Here is a 26,383-nt window from a genome sequence, read left to right on the forward strand (position 1 = left end):
CTCTCGCTGCACCCCAGCATTGCGGTTGCCGGGCTGTGGGGGCAGGGGGGTGGCCGGGCTCAGGAAACCACATCTGGAAGTTGTAATATTAAACTAATGCCTGGGGCGCCCTCGGGGTAATCCCCACAGGAATGTGTAAGAAACGCCTTCGCATCTCGTTAAAGCTGGACACGGGCACCCCTAGCTCAGCGGTTCACCACGGCACCTCCGGCAGGGCGGGCGCCGCGGAGCAGCACCGCCTCAGGCCGGCGGCCCCGCGCAGGCGCCGTGCGGGCAGGGCGCGCCCCGCTGCCGCTGGGCCGGGCAGGGCGGCGGCGGCCGCTCCGCTGCCAAGGCGGAGCAGTGCGGGCACGGCGTCGGGAATGGCTCCGGCAGCGACCGGTGGGATCCCGCCGACTGCGCCATCGCTGGGCCTGACGGGTGACTGGCTGGGCAGCAGCTCCGCTCTCGGTGGGTTGCTGCGGCCTCGGTCCTTCGCCGCGGTGGGACGCTTCAATCCGCGACCCCCTCGTTCCCCTCCTGCGGCCCTTGCGGCTCTCCGCGGGCTGCGACCTCGCTGGGCAGTGCGGCCTCACTTAGCCGCTCGGATGTCTCGGCTGACCCCGCTGCTTCGGCTGGGGGCCGACGCTGGCTCCTCGGGGACTGGCATTCGAGTCCCTGCGGGGCCCGCAGAGATCGGCACGGCAGGGGTGCGTCCGCCTCCGCCCTAGCCCCGGGCAGCCCGGGGGAGCGAGCGGGAAAGAGGTCAAAGAGGCTCCGCGGCGGCAGCGGCTGAAGTTTCTCCCGCCTGTCAGCGGAGCGCGGCGGGGGCGCTCGGGGCGGGCGCTGCCGCGTCCCGCTCGGGCGGGCTGGAGAACCGGCGCGGGCTGCGAGTGCTCCCAGCGATCAAACGGCGCTTACTGACACGACACCCCGGCCTGTTGATGTAGTCGGTTATGGCCCGGAGGTGCCGGGGGGAAAAAAAAGAACGGTGATTAGCGATACGAGTTCGAGTCTGGCAGCTCCTCCGTAGTTGATTCGCTTTAACTGGAATCGGATGGCTTTTAAGATAGAAGTGCATTAAAAAGTTGTTTCTATTTTACCCTCACTTTTGAGGTTAAACTTGGCTTAGCGTTTAGGTTTTGGAAGTGAAAAGTTGACTGTAACCCTTGAGAACTCTGAAGAGCCCTCGCACACATACAATCACCAGAGGAAGTTTGTTTAAAATGGCATTTTCTTTGTTTATGTCTAACCCCAACTGTTACGGTACTAATAATCTTAAAGTGAAACCGAATTTCTTGCCTGTGTAGTCTGAAGTGCTTTCTTTTGTGCATTGTCTGTGATGCTGAAACACTTGTATTAAAAATTGATGTGCATTTCCACTTTCAGCTTGATCAGCTGTATTACTTTTGGATGGTATGACATGGGTAAGAGTGTACCAGCTTGTTTGAGAGTAAACTTTCAACTTAGTGGAAAGATGGTCATAGTTACTAGCAAGCAATAAATCCAGAAGTATTTCTTGTCTTTCTGTGGTTCCTTTTGTGTATTTGTGTATTACTTGGTACAGGCAAGCTTGATCAGAAGGGTTCGAGGTAACTACTACCTGCTATTTATTTTCTGAAAGCAAGAAGAATGGAAGGCTTGTTGTTCAGTGCATGCTTTAGGAGAGTGGAAAGAAATAAGTACCATTAAGCATCTTGAATTTCATATTTGTGTTGACTGGTAGCTAGTGGTAGCTGCTATCTAAGGACGTGAGGTTTTCTGTGCAAAGGTAGGAGGAGGAGGAGAGAAATTGTGGATTTTTCTTCTCTTCTTGGTCATCACCATATATATATATTTTTTTTAACAGTTAAAAAAATAATTTGCTCTTTGGTTGTTACTTAAGCATATTACTGCATGTTTATACATGTTGTGATTACTGTACAGTTTACCTACTACTGATATCTTGAAGAGGCTGTAAACACATGTTTTAGTAAATGAAAGGACGTGTATAAATAGGCTTATACAGACTTCTTACAAATGTTTATACTCAGGATTGCTTTATTGGGCTTGAAGGCAGTTACGTGGGTGGAGAACTCTTGGTATGCTATGTGCATTTGTAGGATTTAATAATTATAGCAGCAATTTAGTAGTGTATCTAGGTGAATAGGATTGTACTTAGGCTAAAGGTTGGCAAGTCTGGCAAGAGATGCAACAGCTATGAAAGAATTTTCTTCTCAGCGTTTTACAAATGCTTTCTGCCAATGTATCTTCTGTATCTCAAGATCACAGTATACCTCTTCACACTAGAGATATATTGTTTTGGGCTAAAATTGATTTTTGACTCCTGTAAACCAGTGAGGATTGTTGTTAGCTTGCATAAGTCCATTGATATAATGTGCCTGGTGGCATTCATTTAATGCTGCTCACTAGATGCCAATTGCGCTTGCAAATTCAGTGGTATGCAATAGTTCTAAATAGCTGATGTCTCCAGGAAGGATTTCATTTCATTGATTTTTAATGGCCATACTGGTGAAATGTGCTTTATTAAATGTACTGTGGCTGTTTGCAGAGTGTGTTTTATTTGAAAACTGAAATTTGAGGAACAGTTTTGCAACAGAAATGCAAATGTAAAGCACCAGTTCTGTTTATTTTTGCTATAGGAGCTCTATGCTGCTCAAGTAGTGACCAAAGCCATTACACCATAAGCACTGCAATTTAGTAGTGGTAAACAGTGAACCATATAAGCTTTTTGTCTCTGTATATGCTAATGCAGCATTATCAACCACGTATTGTGTTGCGCAAAGAAGAGACTAAATCTGTCGCTTCCCTTTATATTTAAATTTTTCCCTTTTTCAACAGGACAAAACTGCTCTATATACTGTTAATTTATTTTTTTTCATTGCATTCTAGATAATGTCAGATACCTTCATGGTGTGTGGCGACTGATGATTTATTAGGTTTGGTGTTCCCTAACAAGCTCTCTCTGGCTGTATGGGAATTGCAATGCTTATTGCAATTATTTCAGCACTCAAAATTATGGAGTCTTTTATGCATTTTACAGTAATACTTCTAGCTGTATTTTTTTGGTGTGAGTAGGACCTACCTTACATAGCAGGTACCTCCTTTCTGAATCCCCACCCTACCCTCAGGCTTTCAGAGAAGCCAGCCTAAAACTTTCTACAGACAATTTATTGAATTTGTTGATAGGGTGTGTAATTCAGAAAAAATTGGCATTAGTAAAGAACTTGTCAGTGTGGAGACTTGCCTCTCAGAGTAGAAAGCTCTCTTTCCAGACCTACTGCAAAATTTGCCTACAGTCAAAATTTTTGTAGTGACTTTGGTAAGCCAGAGACTTTGTCTCTAATGTAAGGACTCCTAGCAGGCTCCAGCCTGAGTTACTATGAAAAGCTCGGTGTTGGGTACCATGGATGCTGTTTGGTATTATGTTCAGGTGGGTCATGCCTGAGACTTGATGCCTGTGTCTTATTATTGGTGTTCACAATGTAGGTGTACTTAGAAGGAGCTTTAAAGAAACATGGCTGGTTCTTCTGCTCACTTTCTTGAGACACTGCTTTTGACAGATCTAATAAAGGTTTTGAGATCTGTTCTTAATCAGCCCTGCTTAACCTCTAAGGCAGTTGGCAGTGTGTTACTGGTTGTCAGTATGTTCTTTCATCATGTGGCTTCCTTTTTGTCATCTCACTTCCTGCTTATTTCACTTCTGGTTGTAGGTTCTGATTACTACAAGGAAGCTAGAAATTAAGTGGAATTTACAAACGTGTTGAATGTTCTTCTTCGATGACAGGTGTTTTTCTTTGTTACTCACTTTAAGCATATTCCCTGAAGTACAATTTCCTCGAACAATAGACAAAGCAAGTGGTAGGCAATAGGTTTTCTTCACTTAAGGGTTTTTTTCCTCTAGAAAATAAACTTCTTTTAACCTTTTCTTTACTGACTTCTCTAGTTTGTCTGTTCTCTTCTGTAGTTACCACCTCACTAGTAAGGCAGAGAAGCCTGAATGTCTCCTAATTATTTTTTTGTATATGTGTTTTGGGCACTGATATGTTTTGTCTTTGTGATTGAAATTGCTAGTAATTTCATCGGCTTAGTTTTGCGAAAGCAATTTGACTGTAGTGTCCACAATAGATAAATACTATTTAAATCAGGTAACTCATAAAAAGTATAGTTAATTTGAAGTTGCATCAAACTGTTCTTGTTAAATTTACTCTCGGTAAAATAATTAAAGATGTGTATTAAATGGGTGCATGATTACCATCAGAGTAAATGATTTACCTAAGTGATTTCACTGCTGAGCACTTGAATTAAGAATCTAAAAAAATTAAATTTGACTTGATAATAGAAACCTTTAGTGCAGCTCTAGTAGAATGCTTTATCTCTTGAGTAAGTTGAAGGTACCCAATGAAAGTATACAACTGATTTAGAACTTAGTGTCATTAGTGTTTAATGTAGTTCAAAATACACTTCTTCTAGAGCCAGGAGAGGATGAAGCACTAGGTATCATCATCAAGTATCTTTTCCTTGCAGGGGGAGCTGGTGTCACAGTCTGCCTGACCATTTCTCATTGTGGCATTGCCACAAAAAGCTTAAGCAATGCTTTGATTATGCCCTTTTAGCAGCAGTGTGTAGGTCTGTGTGATGAATTGAACCGGAGGTGATCCATATATGAAAGAAAGGAAAAGATAAAAAGAGCGCCAGAAAACCCCCCAAAAGAACCAAAACCCACTCATGCAAACAATTTTCCAATTATTTTGAACCTTAAGTGATTGCCCTGTTTCAGCACATGGGTGGACTGGCCCGTTAATGGTGAGGAGGGGGAGAAGTGATGTTGCTACTGAGGCATGGTTTCCAGCTGTGCTTAGCTGAGATGTTTGAACAGACTGTGTGCCATAGCGTAGTATTTCATTTGTCTTGTACTTAACTAGTTTGTGTGTAATCGTATTTAATTTGTTTAAATATTAATTAGCATTAAGGTCAACAATAGTTTGTTTCCATATACTGTGAGATTGATATCTATGTTTCATTTTCATGCCTGAAAGCAGGGAATATGATCCTGTAACTCCTTAAACTTTATGGACAAGAAGTTAGTGAATACATATGTATTTATTTTTAGCAGGTAGATTGCTAGAATAATCAAATTTGTAACAGGTAAACAAAACTTTTTAAAAGGGGTGCCATAAATGATAAATGGCATGGGCATAATGGGCAAAATCCAGAGTAACCAAATAGGACTTTTTACTGGTACAGCAGAGAGAAGATTACATTGTTGTTCATAGGCCACTTTCTGTAAATTAATAATACAAAAACAAGTGGAATGTGCTTGACATTATCAGATGCATGTAGATTATACTTGGGTGTAGTATTGGAGATTTAGAAAAACTGCATTATTTTAATGCTGAGTTGTATATTGCTAGTATAAGAACTAAACTGTTTTGATCTTGGTTATTAAAAGGATTTGTTTTTCAAGAATCTGAGTTGTACTTTAAGCAAGACAGGACTAAGATTAAATATTTCTAGAAATTTCTCATGTGCTTTATGAAAAGTTTGTCTAGGCCATGTAAAAATTGCAATTTAATGAAGGACAAAATAGTTCTTCATTTATCTGCTGACTTTTTACTCTCATATTCTGTTTCCTGAAGGTGCTGTAAATTGTCTTGAGCAATTGCTGAGATGGAAGAATACTACCATTGTATCTGAATAACAGTGATTAGAACCAAAATACTTGTCTGAGGTTGCCTATCTTTATATTTTACTTCTTAGGTAAGGATTAAGTAAGGGCAGGCAATACTCAATTACAGTACTTGGTATATATTCATTTTTAAGCAAATGAGTACATGGGATCTGAATTAGTAGCATGAGTGCAATTTATTAGTTACAGCTAAAGCATCAATAAATGTGCTGAATATCACTCCTCAATATTTTCATTTAGATTACATCTTCAAGCAATTTTCGTATGTAGACTGGTATAGAATGACTGGTGTATAAAAATGCCAGGACAGCAAAGCACTGAAACAAGTCAGTTCTTTTATGAATTGACTCAAGTCAAGGAAGATTGCTATGGCCTGATTAAAACCATTGAGAAGCAGCATCGTACATCATGAGAATGAGGTAGACTCTCAACAGTCTGATATAAGCATAATGTGCCTCTAGGGAAAGGGAATAGGGAATGTGCAATCAATGATGTAGCTGTGACATATAAAATATATTGCCCATTCAGGTACTCAGGGTTTGGCTTTGCATTATGTCATAATTGCTGAGGGTTTTGAGGGCAGACTGTGTAGGGTGTTTGATTATAAAAGCTGAGTGCTTTGCTCTACTTATAAGGTTAGACAGCACCAAGTATTTGATTCAGCTAGTTAATTTTTTCTAGGATATTTTTGCTTTGCTTGAGCTGGAATTTTGCATCTCTGAACAAAAAATGAATGGCATCAAGCAGTTTCTGGACTTTGTGTAAATGAACTGTTTTTATAGAAATGTTATTGATTTAATGTTTTACTAGTAATAAGCAAAATACTGTGCTATTGTTCGTTTCTTGTTGAATTTTAATAGGAGGTTGAATTTGTAGGTATCTAATTACAACCAAAGAAAAGTCACATAGGCCTATGTAAATAAACTGGTATGTTGAAATATTCACGTTAATTTAATGAATTTTTAAATTAAAAAATTACTTCTAAATATATTTTCCTTCCTAGTTCAAAACCTCCGTAAACCTTAACCCTAATAGTAGACTAATCTGTGCTACAGAGTATTCAGTTGATAAATTATGATATTTTCAACATACTTCTGTCAGTAGAAAAAATGCCAGTACAGGCACAATTCTCCTTTCAACTTGCATGGGCTGCATGTATTCTTTGAGCATTTGTCTAGATTATCATCACGTAGACTGCAGATGAGATTTTAGCTACTGAGGTTTTCTCATTGGTGTTTCATGTGTCAGTCTACAAGCAGAAGTCACAAATCATAAGAGATTATGTAGGAAGAAAAAGAAACAGGAAGCAAAGAAAGTCAAACCATGGTTCTTTACATGCAGACTTTTACAGGTGTTACATACTAGGTAGGCTGGAAATCTCAACTCCAGTGGTTCCTGACAGTTTGCTCTCTTGGGGGGTGGTGATGGTGTTAAATTGTAACTATGTTTTCAGTGGCTGTGTCAAGCTGATGGGGTTTCAGGTTGATGATTTAAAAATAATTGTGTTGGACGTTATCCTTTTTTTAATAGAATCACAGAATGCTAGTGGTTGGAGGGTACCTTAAAGATGATTCAGTCCCAACCCTCCTTGTACCACCTCCCACTAGACCAGGTTGCTCAAGGCCTTATGCAACTTGGCCTTGAACACTGCCAGAGTTGGAGCATCCACAACCTCCCTGAGTAACCTGTTCTAGTGCCTCACTGCTCTCACAGTTAAGAATTTTTTGCACGTAATTAATTATTTTGCCCTTATTGTTTGAACATACTCTGAGACTATGGCTCTGTGTTTTTACGATTACTCTGGGAAACTTTGTTCTAGGTGCACTTGGCTATCCTTGCTCACTGTTATTTCCCCACTTCAGCATACTCAGTGGATTGTCTTAACAGAGGAGTTTGCCAAAGCTCAGGCTGTACTGATTCAGTAAAATGACTGCTTAAAAACTGAAGACTTTTTGTGGCATTTTTTCTTAAAACCTGTTGTCTTGGGGTGACCTTATGATGTGTATCCCATATCTCTGATATCTCAGTAATGCAGTTTAAAACTGTTTTCAGGGCTACAGTCTATCGGGCGGGAGCAGTGTGAGTGGGGTAGCAGAGAACTGAATGGGAAGGGACCTCCTAAAGCCACTTTGTGTCTGGAGAATTGCAGTGAACCACAGCTTGGAAAGCCTGAGGCATGGACCTCTAGCCATGTGATAAGGCCCCCTTGCTCTCTAGGTTTGGTGGGAATTGCCTTGCCATGGTTATGGAGCAAATAGATACTTGTTTGGGCAATGCATGCCACTTGTGCCACAAAGAGAGGCAGAAAACCTAAAAAGTTGAGTTGGATAAATTTTGTGGCTGTTCCACAAAATAGCTTGACTAGAAAGTGGCTGTTGCTAGTAGGGAGGTGTTTCCTGTTCATTCTTAACATGGATACAGTGCAACAAAATCCAAAGCATCTGCCTGTTTTTGTCTTGTGTTTGAACATGAAAGGTGCTTATTTATTAATACCCTTAAGAGCTTGTGATGTATACTGTTTCAGTTGGATTTCTTAGATTCTGAGATGTTGTAGTCATCCAAGTAATACTTCTCTGGTGTGGTGGCTTTTCTCCTGCCTTGAAAGTAAATGAAACTACTTTGTTGATTAGAGGGGGACTTTGTTGCTGTTGCTACCTGATGAGTTAGAAAAAAAAAAATTATATTTTGGTATATTAAAGCATGAATTATAGATTTGTAGAATGCAGATAAACTGCATATAAGATCAACTTTCTCAGTTATATGATTGTATCCCTTACTCTGTCCTGTCTTTTGTTTTCTTGCAGTATAAAACAATTGCAACCTTAAAGTTAAATTGTACATGTTGTTCAATTGTCCAACTCAGGCATACTTTGGAGCTTCTAAAGGTTACGTGTTGGTAAATTCTGCATGCAGTCGTGTAGAATTGCTGGCCTCTTAAAAGTGAATAGCTTTCTCTTTTGGGTTTGAGAACAAACTAGACCATCTGGTTTTGTCCAAAGCAAATATCCTGAGATTTTGCTTTAACGTTTAGTTTTGAGATCTGTTCAGTAATTTGTTTGCACTTCTTTCCATTTTTCTGCATTTCTGCTATTTCTTAAAAAAATATTTTAGTGAAATACTTAATACATCTTTTTTTTCCTTGGTGCTAATTGGGGTTTATCAGTTGTTATTTCAAATAATTTCCATGTTTCCACTTTGAGCAAGTCTTGTGTATTGCATACTACTCAAGAGCAAGTCTTGTGTATTGCATACTACTCAACTGACAATTCAAGACTGTTCTGAAAAATTCAGAAATATTTTAAAATAAAAGGTTTACTGTTTCTAGAGGAATAAGGAAAACTAGGGTAAATACCAAACTGAAGTTTTAACTTTTCTTCCCTGTCTGTCACCTTACTGGTGTTTCTTGAATGCAACTTAGTCATGCAGCTGGTGCAGGAGATTTTTATGGAATAACGCTCTTTCTGCAAATTTGTGCAGGCTTCCATTTTTTTATTTTTGAAAGGGAAGGATTATTATTCTAGGCACTTTGTGTTGTGAAAGTGTCCCTGTCATGGAAATGTTTTTCTCCTGACTCTTCAATTCTTCAGTGAGTTTGATGAATGGCTTAATTGTGAGTTTCCTTGTCCATTTAAATACAAGTAGATGGAAGATATCTTGAAATACGTGGATAAAAACCCAACACTTTCTGGCTGTCATTATTACCTACTCAAAAAAATTGTTTTTGGCTGGAGTGGAGGAGAATAATAGAAGGTAGAAATGCAGGAGCATTCTTGCATATTTGGGATAGTAATGTTTAAGTCTTTATTATGTGGGGTGGGGAGTGTGTATAACCTCGAAGGGTTTGCAAAAGTTTTGAGTATGCAACATGTAATTTTGGATTTTGCTGAGCTGTTGAACTTTTTATACTTTTATATTTGATATGGTTGAGAATGTACTGAGTTTTTAGTTTCTTTGTGTATATTGGACATTAAAGTGTGTTAATATTGGAAGAGGTTGCCCAGAAATGTGGAATGTCCGTCATCTAGATGGAGCTTATCTGTGAAACCTGATCTAATCAGTGCTGCTGTTAGCAGCATTTGGACTGATGAACTTCAGATGTCCCTTCTAATGTAAATATTCTATATTTTGATAGGTCAAAATCCCAGTTTATAACATGGGATTTACATCTGTGAATTTCAGAACTTAGTTGAAACAAAAGTGCTTAATTGTGGATATAGAGTTAGTGTGTGACAGTGCTTCAACTTAAATTCTTTGCAAGAAAAAATAATTCTTTCATGTCCTCTTTCAAGTTTAAATACAAAATGATTTCCAAATCTGAGACAAACAAAGAGTGAGCCCACCTTATTCTGATGAGCAGGGGTAGACGCTCTTTCTTTTGAGAATTCCCACTGTCAAAAGAAAAATAAAAATCAAGGGTATTTCATTCACACCTGATACTTTTCCTATGCAAGGATCAATATTAAATCCTGTATTTATTCTCATATTAGGGAAGGATCCATATTTTATTGGTAATTTTGCATGAACTTAGGACTGGAGGAGTGGTATGGCATTTTGCTCACAGATGTGAACAAGGAGCAATGGTGATGTTACTCTTCTGTGAAATATGTGAGCCCTCTATTTGAGATTACAAGCCTGTCAGGCTAGAACATTGTTGGTTCTTCACTGTTATATTGAAGAAATATCACGCAGGCTTTTTGGATGTTAGATGTTTGTAATCGTTTGATGAAGAGGGAATATCTGCTGTTTCTGGTGTTAAGTTCCCAGCCAGTAGAGTATTGTTGTCATCATCACAGAAGGTACCTTGCATTGACACTGTGGGGATTTGGTCATGCTTGTAATTTTCTGAATTCTTTCAAGTGATTTACAGTGTATAGTGATAAATGTGTTTATTGATTTACATAGATGGAGAGGTTCCTGGGGTTTTGTCAAGCCATGGCTTACAGACAACTACTTTGACAACTAAAACGGATGGCAGTGATGGCAAGGCTGAACACCTAGAGTATATTGCCTTTGCTTTGGTTCCTGTTTTCTTCATCATGGGTCTCTTGGGGATCCTTATCTGCCATGTCCTTAAGAAAAAAGGATATCGTTGTACAACAGAGGCTGAAGAAGTAGAAGAAGAAAAACTTGATGAAAAAATAGGTAATCAAGTCTAATAAACAAATACCTATTTCTGTACATTGCAACTACTGTGGAATAATTTATTGTGACACTTCTGTCATTTCTGTGTCTATATTTGACATCAAAGCAGTATTAAAAATAATATTTTTGTTATTATATGTCACTTGGGGTTTGATCGTTGCCAGTCAAAACTAGGAGTGTTCCGCTTTCCCATGCAAGTCTGCTAACATCAAGTAAGAGCTTACAGAGGGATCAAAGTATCAGTATATTTGCTTGCAGCTCCACAGCTGGAGTCACCAGATCATTTTTCTGCATTCTACATGCTGTTAACAACAAAGTATTCGTGTACATAGTGCTAGCTGAGAAGTGGCAAAAAGCTGCCATTTAAAGCCTAAAATCTTAGTTTTATGTTTTGCAATCCTAATTTGTTCCTGTTGTGCTGTCATTCTTATCTCACCTCTCTTTATAAAACCAAGCCTTTGGACTGAATATCTTCATTCTGTTTTAAGTAATGCTCGCTGCTTATAATTTTTTCTTAAAGTTACCTTTGTTTCTATCCTAATGTTTGTTCATTTGTGCCCTTGTTTTTATTGTTCTGTATTCCCATCTATTCTTACTTGGGGAAAAAAAGGGTGTTATCATGTGGGAAAGGCTACAGTAACCTGGTATAGCATTTGTAAAATGTAAGTAAAAACAAAAGTCAAGTCACTTGTAAATACTCTGGGCCTTTTCCTTTCTCCCAGTTAATTTCTTTCAGTAGGTTCATAATGAGTGCAAATGACAGTGGCTCTGTGGTAAGGGTAGACCTATGTGGTGCAATAATGATGTGTCAGTGTGTTCTTAAGCATTAATTGCCTGGGGCATCTGTGCAGTGAGTGGAATTGTCTGGTCTATTAGTTCCCGAGTGGGACAGTGAGGTGTGTGGTAATGAAATGGGGACATCCCCTGTGCCTCAGTGTCAGGATCTAGCTGTGTCTAAGTTACATTGCAAAGTTGTGGGTATTAAGATGAAGCGTGGGGACAGAGATGGGGAAGCCTCTAATTTACTACCTAAGAGAAGAATTTAGAGTCTAGCGTATCAAACTTTCCTCAAGCCCATTTTTTAAATAAAGTATTACAACAATTATTAGGGAAGGGCACAGTTTTGCCTCTTCATTGTTTTAGTTCCCCCATTAATCTTCTTCAGCCTTTGCAGGTTATTTTGAGGAAGCTTTTAATATTGTTAATGGGTGCATTCTGTTCCAAAGTTTTCAGATTTTTTTTTTAAATCAATCAATTGTTTTGTCCTTGTAGATGTGGTGAAAAACTTAAATTGGATCCCCCCTCATACTAAAAGCCAATAATACCTGTTTTAGAATAGTGACTTGAGACAGTTTAACGATTTGTTTTGGGTTTTTTCTCCCTATTATTGGGATTAGAAATGCTGCCCTCTTGTTTGTCTATTCCTTACTAGCTAGAGAAGGAATTTTGAAGTATGTTTGTGAAAATGCTGATCTTATTTAATTCTTAGGTGAATTTGTTAGGGCTGATGTACAGAGGATAAACCTGTGTTCATATTTTTACTGCATAAGGACGATAAAGTCTTATCTAAGCTTTCCCTCCATAATGGCAACAGATCTTGCTATTTTTTAAAAATGTAGTTTCTTTTGTTGTGTGTTCAGTTTTGGTTGTGACTTTTTTTATCATTATTTTGTTTTAAAATAGTTCAGTTCTTGATTCATAAGGCCAGGATGCTGACAACATATTTATTTCTTTGCACAGAAATGAATGAATCTATGCATGAGAATAGTGACACTGTGGGACAAATTGTTAACTACATCATGAAAAATGAAGGTATAGTATTGTGACATTGAAGTTATCAGCCCTTGTGATAGTTTTCTATAACAAGTATGTTTTTTCAGATAGTCTGATATATGGTATGTTCGTGTGCTTTCATTTAATAACCAATTTGTTCATTCTTAGCTCTTTGAGATTGTCTTCACAAGGCAATTGCTTCAAGGACAATAGGGAAGTTTCTTGCTTACTTGAAAATTGTTTTGTATGGTAAATTCAGGTAATGCATTTACAGATATTTTCACTCTTTAGGTATTTGGGTTTTTTTTGGTTCAGTCTTTTGTTTTGTGTGTGAAGTAGAAGCTCAATGTTGCTTTCTTAGTAGTAGTGTTTAAAGCCTGTGGAAACTTTTATGTTTGACTAGATTAAACTTCTTGTCCTGAAATGATTCTTGCAGCTCTTGTCTGATGAGAGGCTTGTGCATAACTGAGACAATTGGGTCCATAGCACTAATGTTGAATTCTGTACGTGGTATCCTCTTGTGTCTGCAAAGTAAAGGATAAAGAGAAAGATGTGACTGAGAAAATAAAATCATAGCTAAGCACCCCATGGAATGTTTGATTAGTTCAGAATGTATTTGCCCAATAGAAGAAAAGTTTAGGAGACTGGATGTTTTTATAGGATAAGAGCATTCAGCCTTTTATTTTTACATTTGTATAAATCAGAGTTTTAACCATTGAACTGGATTTGAGTTACCTCTGAATGAAGACTAGTCCTCTGGAAAAGTGGTGGTTTTGGGTTTGCATGTGGGGTTTTTTGGGTTTTGTTGTTTGGGCCTTTTTTCTGTTGTTTGGTTTTTTTTTTTTTTAGACTATTAGTGCTTTGAGCTTGTGTGTTTTTCCTTGAGATTGGGATTAAGTAACCCATATGTTTTGATAAGAAGTGAGAAATTAAAAGCTCTTGGCTGATAATGAATTTGCATTTTGTAGGGCTCACTTAAACTGATGTTTTTAATCTGAAGTTGTGTTAAACGTCTGAGGTGGTTCAGAGATCTTGTTCAAGAGTTTTGTTTAGATGGCTGTGTTTCGTGGCGTGTACTGGGGTGGAGCGTTGAGTGCAATATGAACTGCAATTTTAGGAGCTCGTGTTAAGACTATCAATAGAATTACATTAGCGGGTTTTTTTTCTGCGGTTTTCTCTTACACTTTTTTGGAGATATACATAATGCAGTCATCTTTCTTTTAGATGAAATTTCTTTGAGGAACTTTAATTTTGGTTTTGTTTTTTTTCTAAATCTAGAACCGTTCACTTTTAAGAGTTCTGTTTATTCTCATTGCAGCAAATGCTGATGTGTTAAAGGCCATGGTAGCAGATAGCAGTGTCTTTGAACCTGAAAGGTAATTACTCCTCATTTTAATGCATGTTTCCTGAGGCAACTAAAAAGATACCCTTTCAAAGGATTTTGTTTCCTGAGCACTTGTAAGACTACATCGCTTGCTTGAGTTACCAGCTAAGAGGATAATACTTTGATTTTCTGTTGTTTGAGTCCCTGAATTTTAACATATACCCTAGCTTAGTGACTGGCTCTTCTGGTTATGTGTTTTAGCTGCATGATACAGTTTTACTGCATTTTGGGCTAAAGATTTACAGATGCTGCAAATACTGGTTTACTTGAGGGTGAAGTTATGTCCAAAGTTACTCTGACTTCAAAGAACAGAACAGCACTCATTTCATCTGTATAGAATCTAACTTATAAGAGACATCTCTTTCTGTGTCTCCTTTTGGTTTACTTTTTTCTTTATAATTGTGGAAATAAACATTGATTGACCTATCTCTTAGGTTTTTTCACCGCACACCTGTTTAGATAATTATGTAGAGAAAGCAGCTCTGCCTTAGATGCACTGTATGTGTAAAAGAACTTGTAGATGTGTCATATGTGTAAAGGTGCTTGTATCTGTACATGAGTACTTTTAGCTATATCTGTACTACTCTCAGTGCTCTTCATATATAACCCTGTGTTCATATTCAATGCAGAGGAGATGAAAGTTCAAGTAGTATTGTGTTACCTATAAAAGAAGTAGGACTGTATCGTTACAGCAAAACAGAGTTGAGTATGCAAAGTTAAATGTGTGTTCTAATGGTGAGAGGCTTGGTTATTGAGAAAAACCCTGAATTTCCAGTGGGATTTCTTCTCAACTATAGGTATTTTTCTGTGGTGCTGTAGAAATATTTGTTTGAATTTTTTGCATAGGCATGTGTCATGTTGTCTTGGGAGTTTTAGATCATCATTTCAGTGATAAAATATGAAAAGTAAGGAGGAAGGAAAAATGATTGCTCTCCCAGAATTTGATAGATACTCCTGAAGCTTTTGTAATTAAGTAGAAATCCACTGTAGTTTTTTTTAAGTTCAGTGCACTATGAAACTTCCTATTTATAGCAATCGTAATGGCTGAGTAAAATCTACACTTCTCTCATCTGAAGCCATTAGTTCTGTCTTTGCTTCAGATGCTGAACAACTTTTACTTCCCTAATAGTGTTTTCTTGTTTATTTGAAGACCATTAAATATCTCCTGTCAATATTTTTATTTTGACAATAAGCATCCAAGTAACTCCAGTCTTCTCTGGCATGTTTTACTTCTTTTATTTGTTCTTTCTGTTCCCCTTTGGAATCTCTTCCAAAGAGTCTGTTAGTATTTTTCTTGAAATGACATTTCTAAACCTGCACAGTGGGATCAGATATGGCATGATTAATGCTGAGTAATGTAAATTTAGGTTCACAAGTTATATTTCTGTTATTTCCACTGTTGTCCTTTTTGAGCAAGAACATTGTTAATGATTCATGTTCAGCTCATGATCCTCTTTTTCTGAAGAATGATCATCTGTCTCGTTGCTTTTTAATCTAGGTTTGTGTAAAGGTTTTCTGCTAAAACACTGAAAATTTGTGTTGCCCTTACTAGAATACATCCATTTTTTTTTAGTAAGATTTGTGTATGTGTGAATGTCTTTCACATGCTTGTTCTGCTCTCATCATTCTAATTTCTTATCTTGACCTCTGCAAGTTACTATGGATGACCCAAAGTCTATGGGTACTTTAGTTGTTCTTCTATTCTGTTACCCAGTGAACTATTTAAAACACTGAATATCATCAGGACCAAAAAGACCCCATTTAGTGTGTCTTTCCAGTTTCATAGCAACTACAGATATATCACTTTCCGTATGTGTTTTTCATTTTTTTTTGTTACAAGGTATGCTGCCTTACTCTACAGTTATTTCACCTTTCATGATCTCTGGCCTGCTTTAGGGGAATTTGTTACAAGACAGTGTCAAAATGGATGCTAAAGTCCAAAAAAAGTACATCTGGTTTCTATCTCTGCTATCTGTTTGTCTGTTTTAGAAGAAAATCAGATTGGTTTGATTAGTTATTCTCAAATGCCTTTTGGAGGTTGTAGTGCTTTTTCTTTCTTTCTAGGTACTTACAGTTTTATTTTTTTCCCCCTGAAACAGAATGATCTGTTGTTTCCTCTTGTCATTGTGGTAGACATTTTAGTTTTGCCTCCTTTCAATATTGTGGGACTGTGCTCTTCTTGTGTGAGTTTCTTGAGATCTTGTAATAATTCTGAAATACTTTCTGTAGTTCTCCAAGGTAGTTCTTTTGTGACTATAATCAGCTTATTAAATGTTGTCATCAGTATAAATTCATATAACCTGTTCTCATCTACTCTAACCTGATTTTTTTCCCTCCTGATTTCCTTGTCTTTTGTGTTAGTTACCTTAACCACATGATTGCAGCTGAATTAATTCGTGAAAGTGATTCTGGTAATAAAATACACTATTGAAGGGAGCCTTAAGCTGGACATCCTCACAAATAAATGTTCCCTGTAAAAACTAGATATTCACTAGACATAACGGAAGGTTGGATTTCATACTTTTTCCTTTTTGAGAAACAGTATTCTGTAGTAAGTGTTAAATTTTCTTTATTTCTTTTTCCTACAGCCCATTATCTCCTACCTCTCCTGAGAGTCCAATGAGTCCGGGGACTCCTTTGTCGCCGGGTGTTGTTCCGTTCAGACACAGCTGCAAAGGCCATCACTTCCATACTGTTGGAGGAGTGGTAGAAAAGGATGTTTGTACTCGCTGTAGTCACAAACGATGGCACCTTATAAAACCAGCTCAAAAATCTAAAGAGAACAGAAGAAGTCGTATTGGAGAAGTTACAGTCCTTTCTGTGGGAAGGTAAGGTTTAGGTCCTTGTGTTGTGTACTTCTCTTAGGAATGCTACAGTGGCTGGTGTTGGATCAGATATTCACTGATTCTGCTCTGTTTATAACATTGGTGATTTTTTTTTTTATAGCCTTGTTACTATTAGACTGAAGTTATTTCTGGAAGAAGTAAATCTGATTTTCTTTTTTTGTTTTTTTTTAAGAACTGTGTAAAAAGATGGACATTTATGATGGGTATAAATCTAAGGCTCTTGCTTGATTGATACAGGCCAAAAAGAAACAAGAACTGCATACTAATAAATTTATCTGAATTTGGTGTTTCTCAAGTAAGTGTGAGGCTATAGAAACCACTTCATTCTCGTTGTTATTTTTAATTCCTCCCTTATGTTGTAGTTGTCTTTGAAAATTGCTGTTGCAAGAAGTGGTATGCAATCTGTGGATTCTGGCTTCAAAACACAATTGCCTGAGAAAGTGTGATTCAGGAGTAGTGAGTACTGGAAATACCTGCAGGTAATAGGAAAGAAGATGCTCTGAAGTGAAGCAGGGTCCGTGTCTGTTTTGACATCCTGTTCTTGGGACCTGAAAGTTTGTTCCTGGCCATGCTATTGGCCCTGAGAATGTTCTAACTGATCTCTGGGGAAACACAAGTGAACTTTCTTTTGCTCACCTCAGATTTCGAGTCACCAAAGTGGATCACAAGTCAAACTCCAAAGAACGGAAAAGCTTGATGTCTGTTACTGGCGTGGAGAGTGTCAATGGTGAGATGCCTGCCACACCTGCGAAACAGGAAGTGAGCGAAGCACCTGCCTCACCTGTGAAACAGGAAATGCAAGAGAGGAGAAGCTCGGAGTAAAATGCAGGTATCAAACATTTTAATGTTTGGAACTCATACTGAAAGTATTATGTTGTGAAATACATAAAAGTAATCAGTAAAATTGAAAATATCAGTTCTGTGTGGAAACCTGTCTTTCAATTTCAAAATTTTCTACACAAGTCTGCAAAAATTACATTTTATCACTCAGTGAATGATAAATTAATAAAAGCTTTTTTATCCATCAAAGTCTTATCTAAACTTTGTAATTAGAGTAGGTGTTGAAATAAAAACTTCTTTGTGGGTATGGCATCACTAGTTCAACAGATAAAATGTCTGCATGTTAATTTTTTTGCAATAAACAATGGCTCAGATTTAGTGGCAGCATGTTTATCGCCCAAAACAAGTGCTACTGACAGTTGTATCACTGGAATAACTACAGTTATTCAATAACTACAGCTGCTTCCTTATGCTTGCTGCTTTGTACTGCATGCTTGTATAAGATGGTTGCTTACTAGATACTTCTCTGATAGATCTGTGGAGCTTTGACTAATGGCAGTGGAGAGACATGAAACTCTGGTCTCACAGGGATCTAACTAAGCCAGGCGGTTGGGGTTTTCTTGTGAGTCGTTAAACTTCAGTGGATTGCTTGAGTTACTCTATTATGCATGTGAAAAACATGTCTGGCATGGTTTTGAAGTGCAACCCTAACTGTGGCTTTTTTTTAACAGTTTAGATAGTTGGGGGGGAAAAAACCCTGGAAGTTAATATGGTTTGCCTCTGTTTGATGACATGCTGATGGATGATATGAAGGGGAAAGGTGATTTTACACAAATGCGATTCAAAATTCAGACTTGACCCTTGAGGAACAAAGGTTCTGTGGTGACAAGGTACTGGAGGAAGTGAACAAAGTGCATGGTGCCAAACTCTCTGTATGCTGAGAGAGAGGATAAAATTATGTTGTGTCAAACTACTGGTAACTTCAAACAGAAGAGGGAAATGCCTAAGAGGAAATTGGGTCTATTTAGAAAAGCAACAAGATTCTAATGCCCTTGAGTGTCTTGAGGTTAAAGTAGAGAGCTGATATGCAGTGGGGTACTTCCTCCCAACCCTTACTGGCAGCACAGGTTTGACTGTTGAACTAAGCTGAGTGTATTTGTCTGGCCTTTATGTCTCACTGTGTATCACTATATTATACCAAGGTTTTTTTGAACCATTGCTATAGAGGAAGAGAGACTTGGAGATTTGGTATGCTTCCAAATATTAAAAAAGTTATGGAGGGTAATGAAGTAAATTGATTTTTTTTTTTTTTCCAGTGAATAAGAAGACAAATGATAGGCTAAATTGCAAGAAGGTGGAGTTCAGGTTTCAAAAATTAAGAAATTGGAATAAGCATCTTTATTGCTGGACATATATAAGAGCAGACTGGACAAATGCTTGTCTATGCTGATGTGCTGCTGTTTCCCTTTTTGTTCTGTAACACATTTTGGTAAATCACAGCTGCCTAGTGGCTGCTGTTTCATTGTTGCAGTGTAATCTGTGAAGGATCTACAGATGTCAGTGAAAGGCAGACTGCACTCTTATTTTCTGATTCAGAATAATGTCCTTGTGCTCAGGGTTTTTTTTATGTTGGTGTGGTTTCTATTTCTTCCCTTTTTAAAAATCAATATTAGCTAAATGCAATAGGAGATAACATCTTCCTTCACTGGATTGGCATTTCCATGCCCAGCTAATTGTTTTGTTAGTTCTGTGACTATTTTTATTTCTTCTCTGTATCTTTAGTGGGAACATCATCAGATTGTTCATAATATGATTTTTTTATTCTACTTAAAGGCAAGCTAGTTATCTTCTCTTTAAGCATGAGAAATAGAAAGAATAGGGCATTTATGAAAACAAGTTTTTGTGCACTTTGATTAAAAAAACTGCATCATTTTGAAATCACTCAAAATGTTTTGTAGTCCAGTTTTTTTATCTAATTTGTTCTTTCCTCTCCTAAATAGGAAAGATGTTCCCTGTAATTATCTAAAAGTTTCATAAATTTGAACCATTACTACTTTAATTTAAAAATAAGTTGTTCTCTACAGAGATATTATAGTAAAGCTGTAAAAAAAATTGTCCATCTATGGCAGCTTTTTATTGTAGAACTTCCCTTAGGATTAAAGTTTTTCCCCTTCTGAAGACAAATGTTCTAATAGCAGAGAAATGTCTCAGCAGAATATTTTAATGGTCTCTGCAGTCCAACAGAGCTATTTAGTAAATCCAGGAAACTGGCCAGATCTGTTTGATGTGCACTAGAAAAAATAAACAGATCTTGTTTGAAAGCATATGATTCTGTTCCCTAGCATGGTTTTAGAGCAGTTTTTGTCTACTGGCATGAGAAGCTGTTCACGTGTAAACAGGTAGTAGTTAGAGCTTTACTTCAACTACTTATTTCAGGCTTCTAATAAATTATTGTAGCCCAGTTTACTGAAACTGAGTAGATAAACAGCATTTAAGACTTTTGTGCCTCTAGTCTATACATTTGATTAAAGGTTATAGTTTGGGGGGATTTGACTCAGATCTTCAGATGCAGAGGAAGAAGGCAGACATAAATGTGTGTTTAACTGCTTCCAGAAAAGGTTTTTCTGTCATTCAGAGGCAGTAGATTTGTGCCTTGTGGCTGACTTTAACCATTGTTACTGAGACTTCCTGTGTGAGGTGGAATTCCTGAGTTGGACAGTCCCTGAACAGAGTAGCATTGCTGATTGCCTGTATTCACTGCTACTCTCAAGTCCAGGGTTTTTTTTTCCCCTAAACTGACATGTTTTGAAGTGACCTGTACAGTGTTTCAGCTTATCTAGTGTCTTGCTGGCTACATCATTTGAAGTTGTGGCATGTTTTCTCTGTCTTCAATGTCCATGTTCTCAGCAGACTCCATTTCATCAGTTAATTTTATTTCAAATATGCTTACTGGCACATAAAAAGAGTAGTAGATACACAGCTGGTAACTGAAGTCAAAACTTTGAGTTGAGCTCTTGCACATCCATTTTAAGCTACTGGATAAACAAAAACTGGTACCGGTACACTGAAGCTATGTAACATTTTCCATTTCTAGTGCTTTGCACTGTGGTGTGATTTGTCAGTTTGTCCATGTGTTTGTCCATGCCTTTCAAGAGTACTAGATCAATTTTTAGTTCCTCTTTAGGATTTCACATGCTAAACTTGGAATGCATGGCAGCTACTTCATGCAGTTGTGGCTTTTTTTTTTCCATGTCAGAGCACCTGCTAACTTTTTAATTGGTGTGTCCATACTAAAACTAATTTTGCTATTTAGGTTTATTTTTAGAATTGTTTTCTTCTCTTACAGGTGGAACTTTTATAAGAAGATTGTCTGCAAGCACTTTGGAGAAAATCGAAAACTTGCAAGAGATGCACACTATTTAAGGAAATGTATTTATGGCAGTGTAGGATTTTACAAGTTCTGTGATGTCATTCCTGCAAGGTTAAATACTTCATGGTTTTTGACCAGTAAAATAGTAAGATTTAGGCACTTAAATACTGTTGAACTGTGTGGACATCATAACGAATGGCTTCATCTTGGAAAGAAAACAAACATACAAGTTTTTGGACAGGAAAGGTAAAAGCTTTATCAAGTCTTAAACTTTTTTTGTACTTAGACAAGCATTTTTAATGAGCTCAATGTTAAGAGTAATACAGTTACGTCGTGGATAAACTGCATTCACCCCAGTGGTCCATCTGGATTTTTCTCTGTTCTGCCCACTCCAGAATTGACAAGTGTTTGCTGAAGATAAAAGCCAGCCTTTGAAAGATGAAAATATTCTTTTAATCTGTTTGTACTTGTTTGTAGTCAAGTAAAACATATAAGGAAATAATTATGTCAGCCAAATCTCCATATGTGCCTTTAGTACATAAGACCTCGAACTCTATGCAGGGTACTTCACAGTAGAGACTGGTTCAATTATATGCAGATTAAATTAAATTAAATTGTTGTTCCCCAGACCCATACCTCTGCCTTACTACTTAACATAGGCTGAAGAGCATCTTTTCCTACGCAGTTGGATGAGCTCTTGGTGAGGTTACTTTCCTCAAGGCCTTTTGTTCTCCTGTTTTCTTGTAACTGCTCACTCGTGTTTGAAGAGTGCCTAATAGTTTTGCTTTTCTTTTTTTGTTCTTACCCACAGGTTCCTTATTAAGCTAAGGCAACATATTTCAACCCTTAGATAAGGATATGGAATATTTGGCATTAAAAAATTTATGGAATATATACTAAAGTGCTTCAGAGTGGCTTTATTGGACTGAGGGTAGCTGTATTCATTGGCACCGAAATCTTAACCCACTGTTACTCCCTTCATATTTTAAGTGTGACTTAAGGCTAAAATTACCATGATATTTGATGTTAATTCTTTGTATCTACTTACGATCTCTGCTTTGTCCTGTTACTTGTTTTGGGGAGGGAAATCTCTGTAATACTTCAGCAAACTTTTCTGTGTAATAGAAACTGAAAAAGATCAGTTGTTCTGAGTGCCTCAGAATATAAGCTCTAATGTAATGCATTTTAGTAGAGATTGCACTATATTCTGAGAACTCTAACTTAGTCTGCTTTATGAACTCAATGAAAATAAGTGTATGTTTTTGAAATGGATTTATTTTAAATCGATACCTTCAGTCTTTTTAATGCAAGTGCTCTAAACTGTGTTTCTCCTTCATATCTAAGAATTGTGTTTCTTCATTGATTTGTGCAGTGTTTAACAATCAGTGTGTACAAAATTACTCTTCTTGCTTGTGTATTAGTTACTCCCATGTCTTGCCAGGAAACATCAAGCTTTTTCACTCTTGCTGAAAGTATGAGCTGCTGATGGTCTTCCTTCTATATGTATCCCCAAGATACTGACTGGACCTATCAATATGTACTTTTCAGCGATGTTACATTTGCCAAAAAACCCCACCACTACGCAACCAAACTTTGAAAATAATAAATGTTTTATTGTTCTTTTTGAAATGGATATTTTTAGAGATAATTGTCTGTCCTTGAGAACCCAAAATAACTGTTTGGCCAGGACTCTAACTTCAGTGTTTAGCATCCCTGTTCCCATAAATTTAAACTCAGTTTGTGAAATCTCTTCAGTATTTAAGTACAATATAAACACCAACCTCATCTTATAGGCATACATTAAGCTTCGCGTGATTATTTGTGTGAAGAATACCTCTAGAAGATTTAATTAGTATTGGTTGTAGTAATTAGCTTTCAGTTTCCAAGAGATTGATAGCTGTGAGTATAAAATGTTACTGGAAAAAGGGAGCATTGGAGAAAACAGTGGTTTTCAAATAATTTTCAGAAAGAAGATACACAGTTACAGACTGTCCCCAAAGCTTTTTCTAAAAAAAGAGCAGTTTCTCTTGATACTGTATTTTGCTACGTGATGGGTTAGTACTGCAAATAAATGTCAAAAGGATGTCAGAAAGTTTAAACAGTAATATGTATTTTTTTACTTATTTTAATAAGTAGTTTCTGTTTTGATTCCATTGAAAATGCTTAGAATAAAAGGGATGTTGGATATGTAAAAAGTTGTTTACGTGTATAAAGTAATTATGTAAGGTATTATAAGACCTGATATGTGCAAGAATTGAATTTATGCATTGCTACCTAAGAGAGAATTTAGAAACTGTGCCTGTTTTATTGCCTTTAACACTACACTGCTATTTTGTAGGGATATGGATATTGCCATATTAGTCTGCTTTTCCTAAATTTGCATATCAAATGTATTTTTAACAAAATAGTTTATATACAACTTTTATACTACCAAGCAGTAAATAAAAAATATTGATTCTTAAGCTTGCTTGTGACTTCCTTCAGCCTTCACCCATTGAGGGAAATTTAATTTTTGCACAATCTAAATGTAAAATGCACTCTTTTTCCCTCTTAAGTTTTTGTTTATGGAGGTATTGAGAAGGTTAGGTTATAGTGTGATGTACTTCAGAGCAGTTTTATTTTCTTCAGAAAGGACAATTGCAAATACGACTTCAGCTTCAGATTTAAATGGGAAAGACAGAAATCTGTGCTTTAACCCAAGCTGGTATGTTAGAATAAAAGTATCAAGGCTTTTAACTTTTTAGTATAATTGACATGGAGCTTTTAAAAAATACTCAATATTATTCTTAATCTTTTTCACAAGGTAAGGAACAAAAATTCACAAATAACAGGAAGCTCTTTGCAGTTGTTTCCTCTAAGCCTGTGTCCGTCTGTGATACCACAGTGCTTAATTTGTTGCATTATGTTCTCACAGATGACTGTGATCTGTAAAGGGCATTAAAAGTGGGTTTTGCTGTATGAATAGTGTGAAGGAGCCTTGAAGCAAGTTGTGGCTAGCTGAGATGGGATTATCAGTGTACCATCCTGTTTGCAGGTTTGGGGTTTTTTATTATTTCAGTGTTCCTAGCAGCATCATGTAGGATCTGTTTTGAGCTCTGTATTTGAATTTCAGAGGTTGATATACAGCTGTGGTTTATATTCAGAATGTAAAAAAAAAAAAAAAAAAAAAATAGTCCTTCCAGGCCTTAATTTTCAAACAGAATTGAGACAATGCTGCTGCTGAAGCTTCTGGAAATTCAACACACTATGTGAGTCTCATTTTCAAGGTTTTTTTTTTTTTGTTCCTTTTTTCTTCTACATAAGAATTCTGTGTAGTACACTTTTTTTGATATGTACATATATTGATATACAAGAGGATTGCTGTATTAAAGTTTGAGAAATTCTATTATAACTGGACCAACACAGACAAGTCCTCAAAAGAAACACAATTTTTTTCAAATGGATTTTGGTTTTTTTACATGGATAATTCTTCTGTTACTTTTCCCCAATGCAGGCACTTCATTTTTTAGTAAAGCATTATTCCAAAATTCAGGATCTTACCTCCTGCTGCTGTAACAAAACAGTCTAGGGAGCTACTTCTATGTTTAATAAAATCTGATTTTACTAGTAAAGAACACAGAGCCCATGTGCAATGTATTTTTGAAACACGGTAAGGATTAAAGCATTTCTTTACTTCTGAATCTCTTTATAAAACAATCTTAAGTTGAAGAGCATGGCAATAGTGTACCTGGTTTCTCACTGCCATTTTCTTCTGAACTATATCCCTGTTTTTCACATGTACAGGAACTTTGACAAAATTGGTACCGTATATGGTTCCTGTACTCCCAAATGTGTTGTGTTTCACTTCGTGAAAGGATTATTTCAGCCAGCTGGTCTCGTTCTGGGGGAATGCTAAAGCACAGGTGTACTTAAGTGTGCAGATAGATGTTGCAGCTATGCAACGTCTGTAGAAATGATCCCAGACTCCAGTATTCCAGCAGTGTGTGCATACAGCCTGGAGTGGGGAGCTCTTTTGAGGCTGCTGGAGTTGCGGGGCTATGTAGCAGAGCTGAAGTGAAACACAGAAGAGGGAAATGGGCACTAAAAGCATGATAAGAAATGACAGGAGAAAAGGGTTCCAGATAAGTTTGTTTTCTGGTTGTTTTCTTTTGAGGTTTTTTCCCCCCTATAAATGAATTGAGCTTGTACTTAACTGCATACTAATACAAAATTATGTGGGTTAAGAAGATCGTTTTTATGAGATTAGCCCTGTCTGGAAGAGAGGAGGACATATGATCTGTTCTGGCTTGGTAGTGCTGAAAGTGCCTACTGGGCTGGCATGTGAGACTGTCTCTCCTAAGGAAGTAAGTTTCCTGGATGTTTAGTGGTTGTTCAGGGACTCCCACCTGTGCCCTGTAGTTTGAAGTGTGAATCAATTTGTATCTATTAATTTACGGTTTCTGTGCACTTTAGGCTGGTGTTTTTCTTTTCCCTGCTAAGTGAGTAATGCTACTGCTACTGGATAAAGAAGAGTGGTTAAGCCTTGGCTATCTAATATTAATGAACAGCATGTAAGACTTGGACAGATAAAGATGGATTTAGATTTAATTTTTTTCTCAGTGTTTTGTGAAATCCTGCATTTTGGAATTTTGTTTGAGGGAGGTTAGGCTCAAAGTACTGACATCTGAAATTTCCACTTGTTGATTTTTTTTTTTTTTTTTTAAATTCTAAATTTTTTAGGTTTTTTTCCCAGTGGTTGGGGGCCTGCAGTAAGGTGCTGCTGATGTTTGCTCAAGCCATAATTTGATGGTATCTCTTGTTCTGGATGCTCCCTTTCCCTTCTCTGAGGGGGCTAGCTGATTCTGGAGCTACCTTTGTGCAGAGCTGGAGGGCACCCTGTCAGCCTTGGAGCTGCCTTCCTGGTGGGTTGAGGTCATCTGCTGAGGCAAAACTAATAAAAGGATATGTAAGGCTGGAGCAGGATAAGGAAAAGGAAGCTGAACAGTTTGGGAAAGTAGGAGTCTGTTCCTCTAACTTTCAAAGAAAAGGTAGGAGAGGTGCCGTGCCTGTAGTGCTGGAAGCAAGAAGGTGGCAGAAGCCTTCAGACAGTGGCAAGGTCTGAAAGCTCTGTGCTGTTACCCAGCTCTGTGCTCCAAATTATCTGTTGCTCCCAAATTATCTGGAGGAAAAGAGTGGGTTGGTGGTATATTTTGCTACTAAGTTTAGATATGTGAAGCCAAGTCCCCTGTAGCATGGCCTTAGTGCAGAGCCAGTTATGAGGGTAGTGCTTGGCTGTCTGTTTCTGTATGTCAGGCCTTGTGTGGGTCGATGTTGGTCTTTGGCTGAGTAGGCCTGTAGTAAGTGAAACACCTCTTAAATTATCTCTGGGCAGCCTCTAGTGTGCTGTAGAGATGCAATGGCATCGAGTGTAGCTGCAGCTA

At 37.7% G+C, this 26,383-nt stretch overlaps 1 protein-coding gene across 2 annotated transcripts; it reads left to right on the forward strand.

The window, feature by feature from the left end:
* Nucleotides 1-279: 279 nt before the first annotated feature.
* RELL1 (RELT like 1) lies at nucleotides 280-23,425 on the forward strand. 2 transcript variants are annotated; one of them, XR_005601780.1, is made up of 8 exons: nucleotides 280-450; nucleotides 10,571-10,810; nucleotides 12,551-12,622; nucleotides 13,902-13,959; nucleotides 16,556-16,795; nucleotides 17,455-17,642; nucleotides 20,940-21,209; nucleotides 21,775-23,425. XR_005601780.1 is itself a non-coding variant. In XM_039551130.1 (7 exons), exons 1-6 carry the CDS (start codon nucleotides 363-365, stop codon nucleotides 17,633-17,635), a joined length of 879 nt encoding a protein of 292 aa, XP_039407064.1. In that variant the 5' UTR covers nucleotides 280-362; the 3' UTR covers nucleotides 17,636-17,642; nucleotides 20,940-23,425. The 2 variants fall into 2 exon arrangements, 1 of the variants encoding a protein (XP_039407064.1); XM_039551130.1 differs by having other exon boundaries at nucleotides 20,940-23,425.
* The last annotated feature ends 2,958 nt before the right edge of the window (nucleotides 23,426-26,383 follow it).

The sequence above is a fragment of the Corvus cornix genome, chromosome 4 (genome assembly GCF_000738735.6).
Source record: "Corvus cornix cornix isolate S_Up_H32 chromosome 4, ASM73873v5, whole genome shotgun sequence".
Lineage (NCBI taxonomy): Eukaryota > Metazoa > Chordata > Aves > Passeriformes > Corvidae > Corvus > Corvus cornix.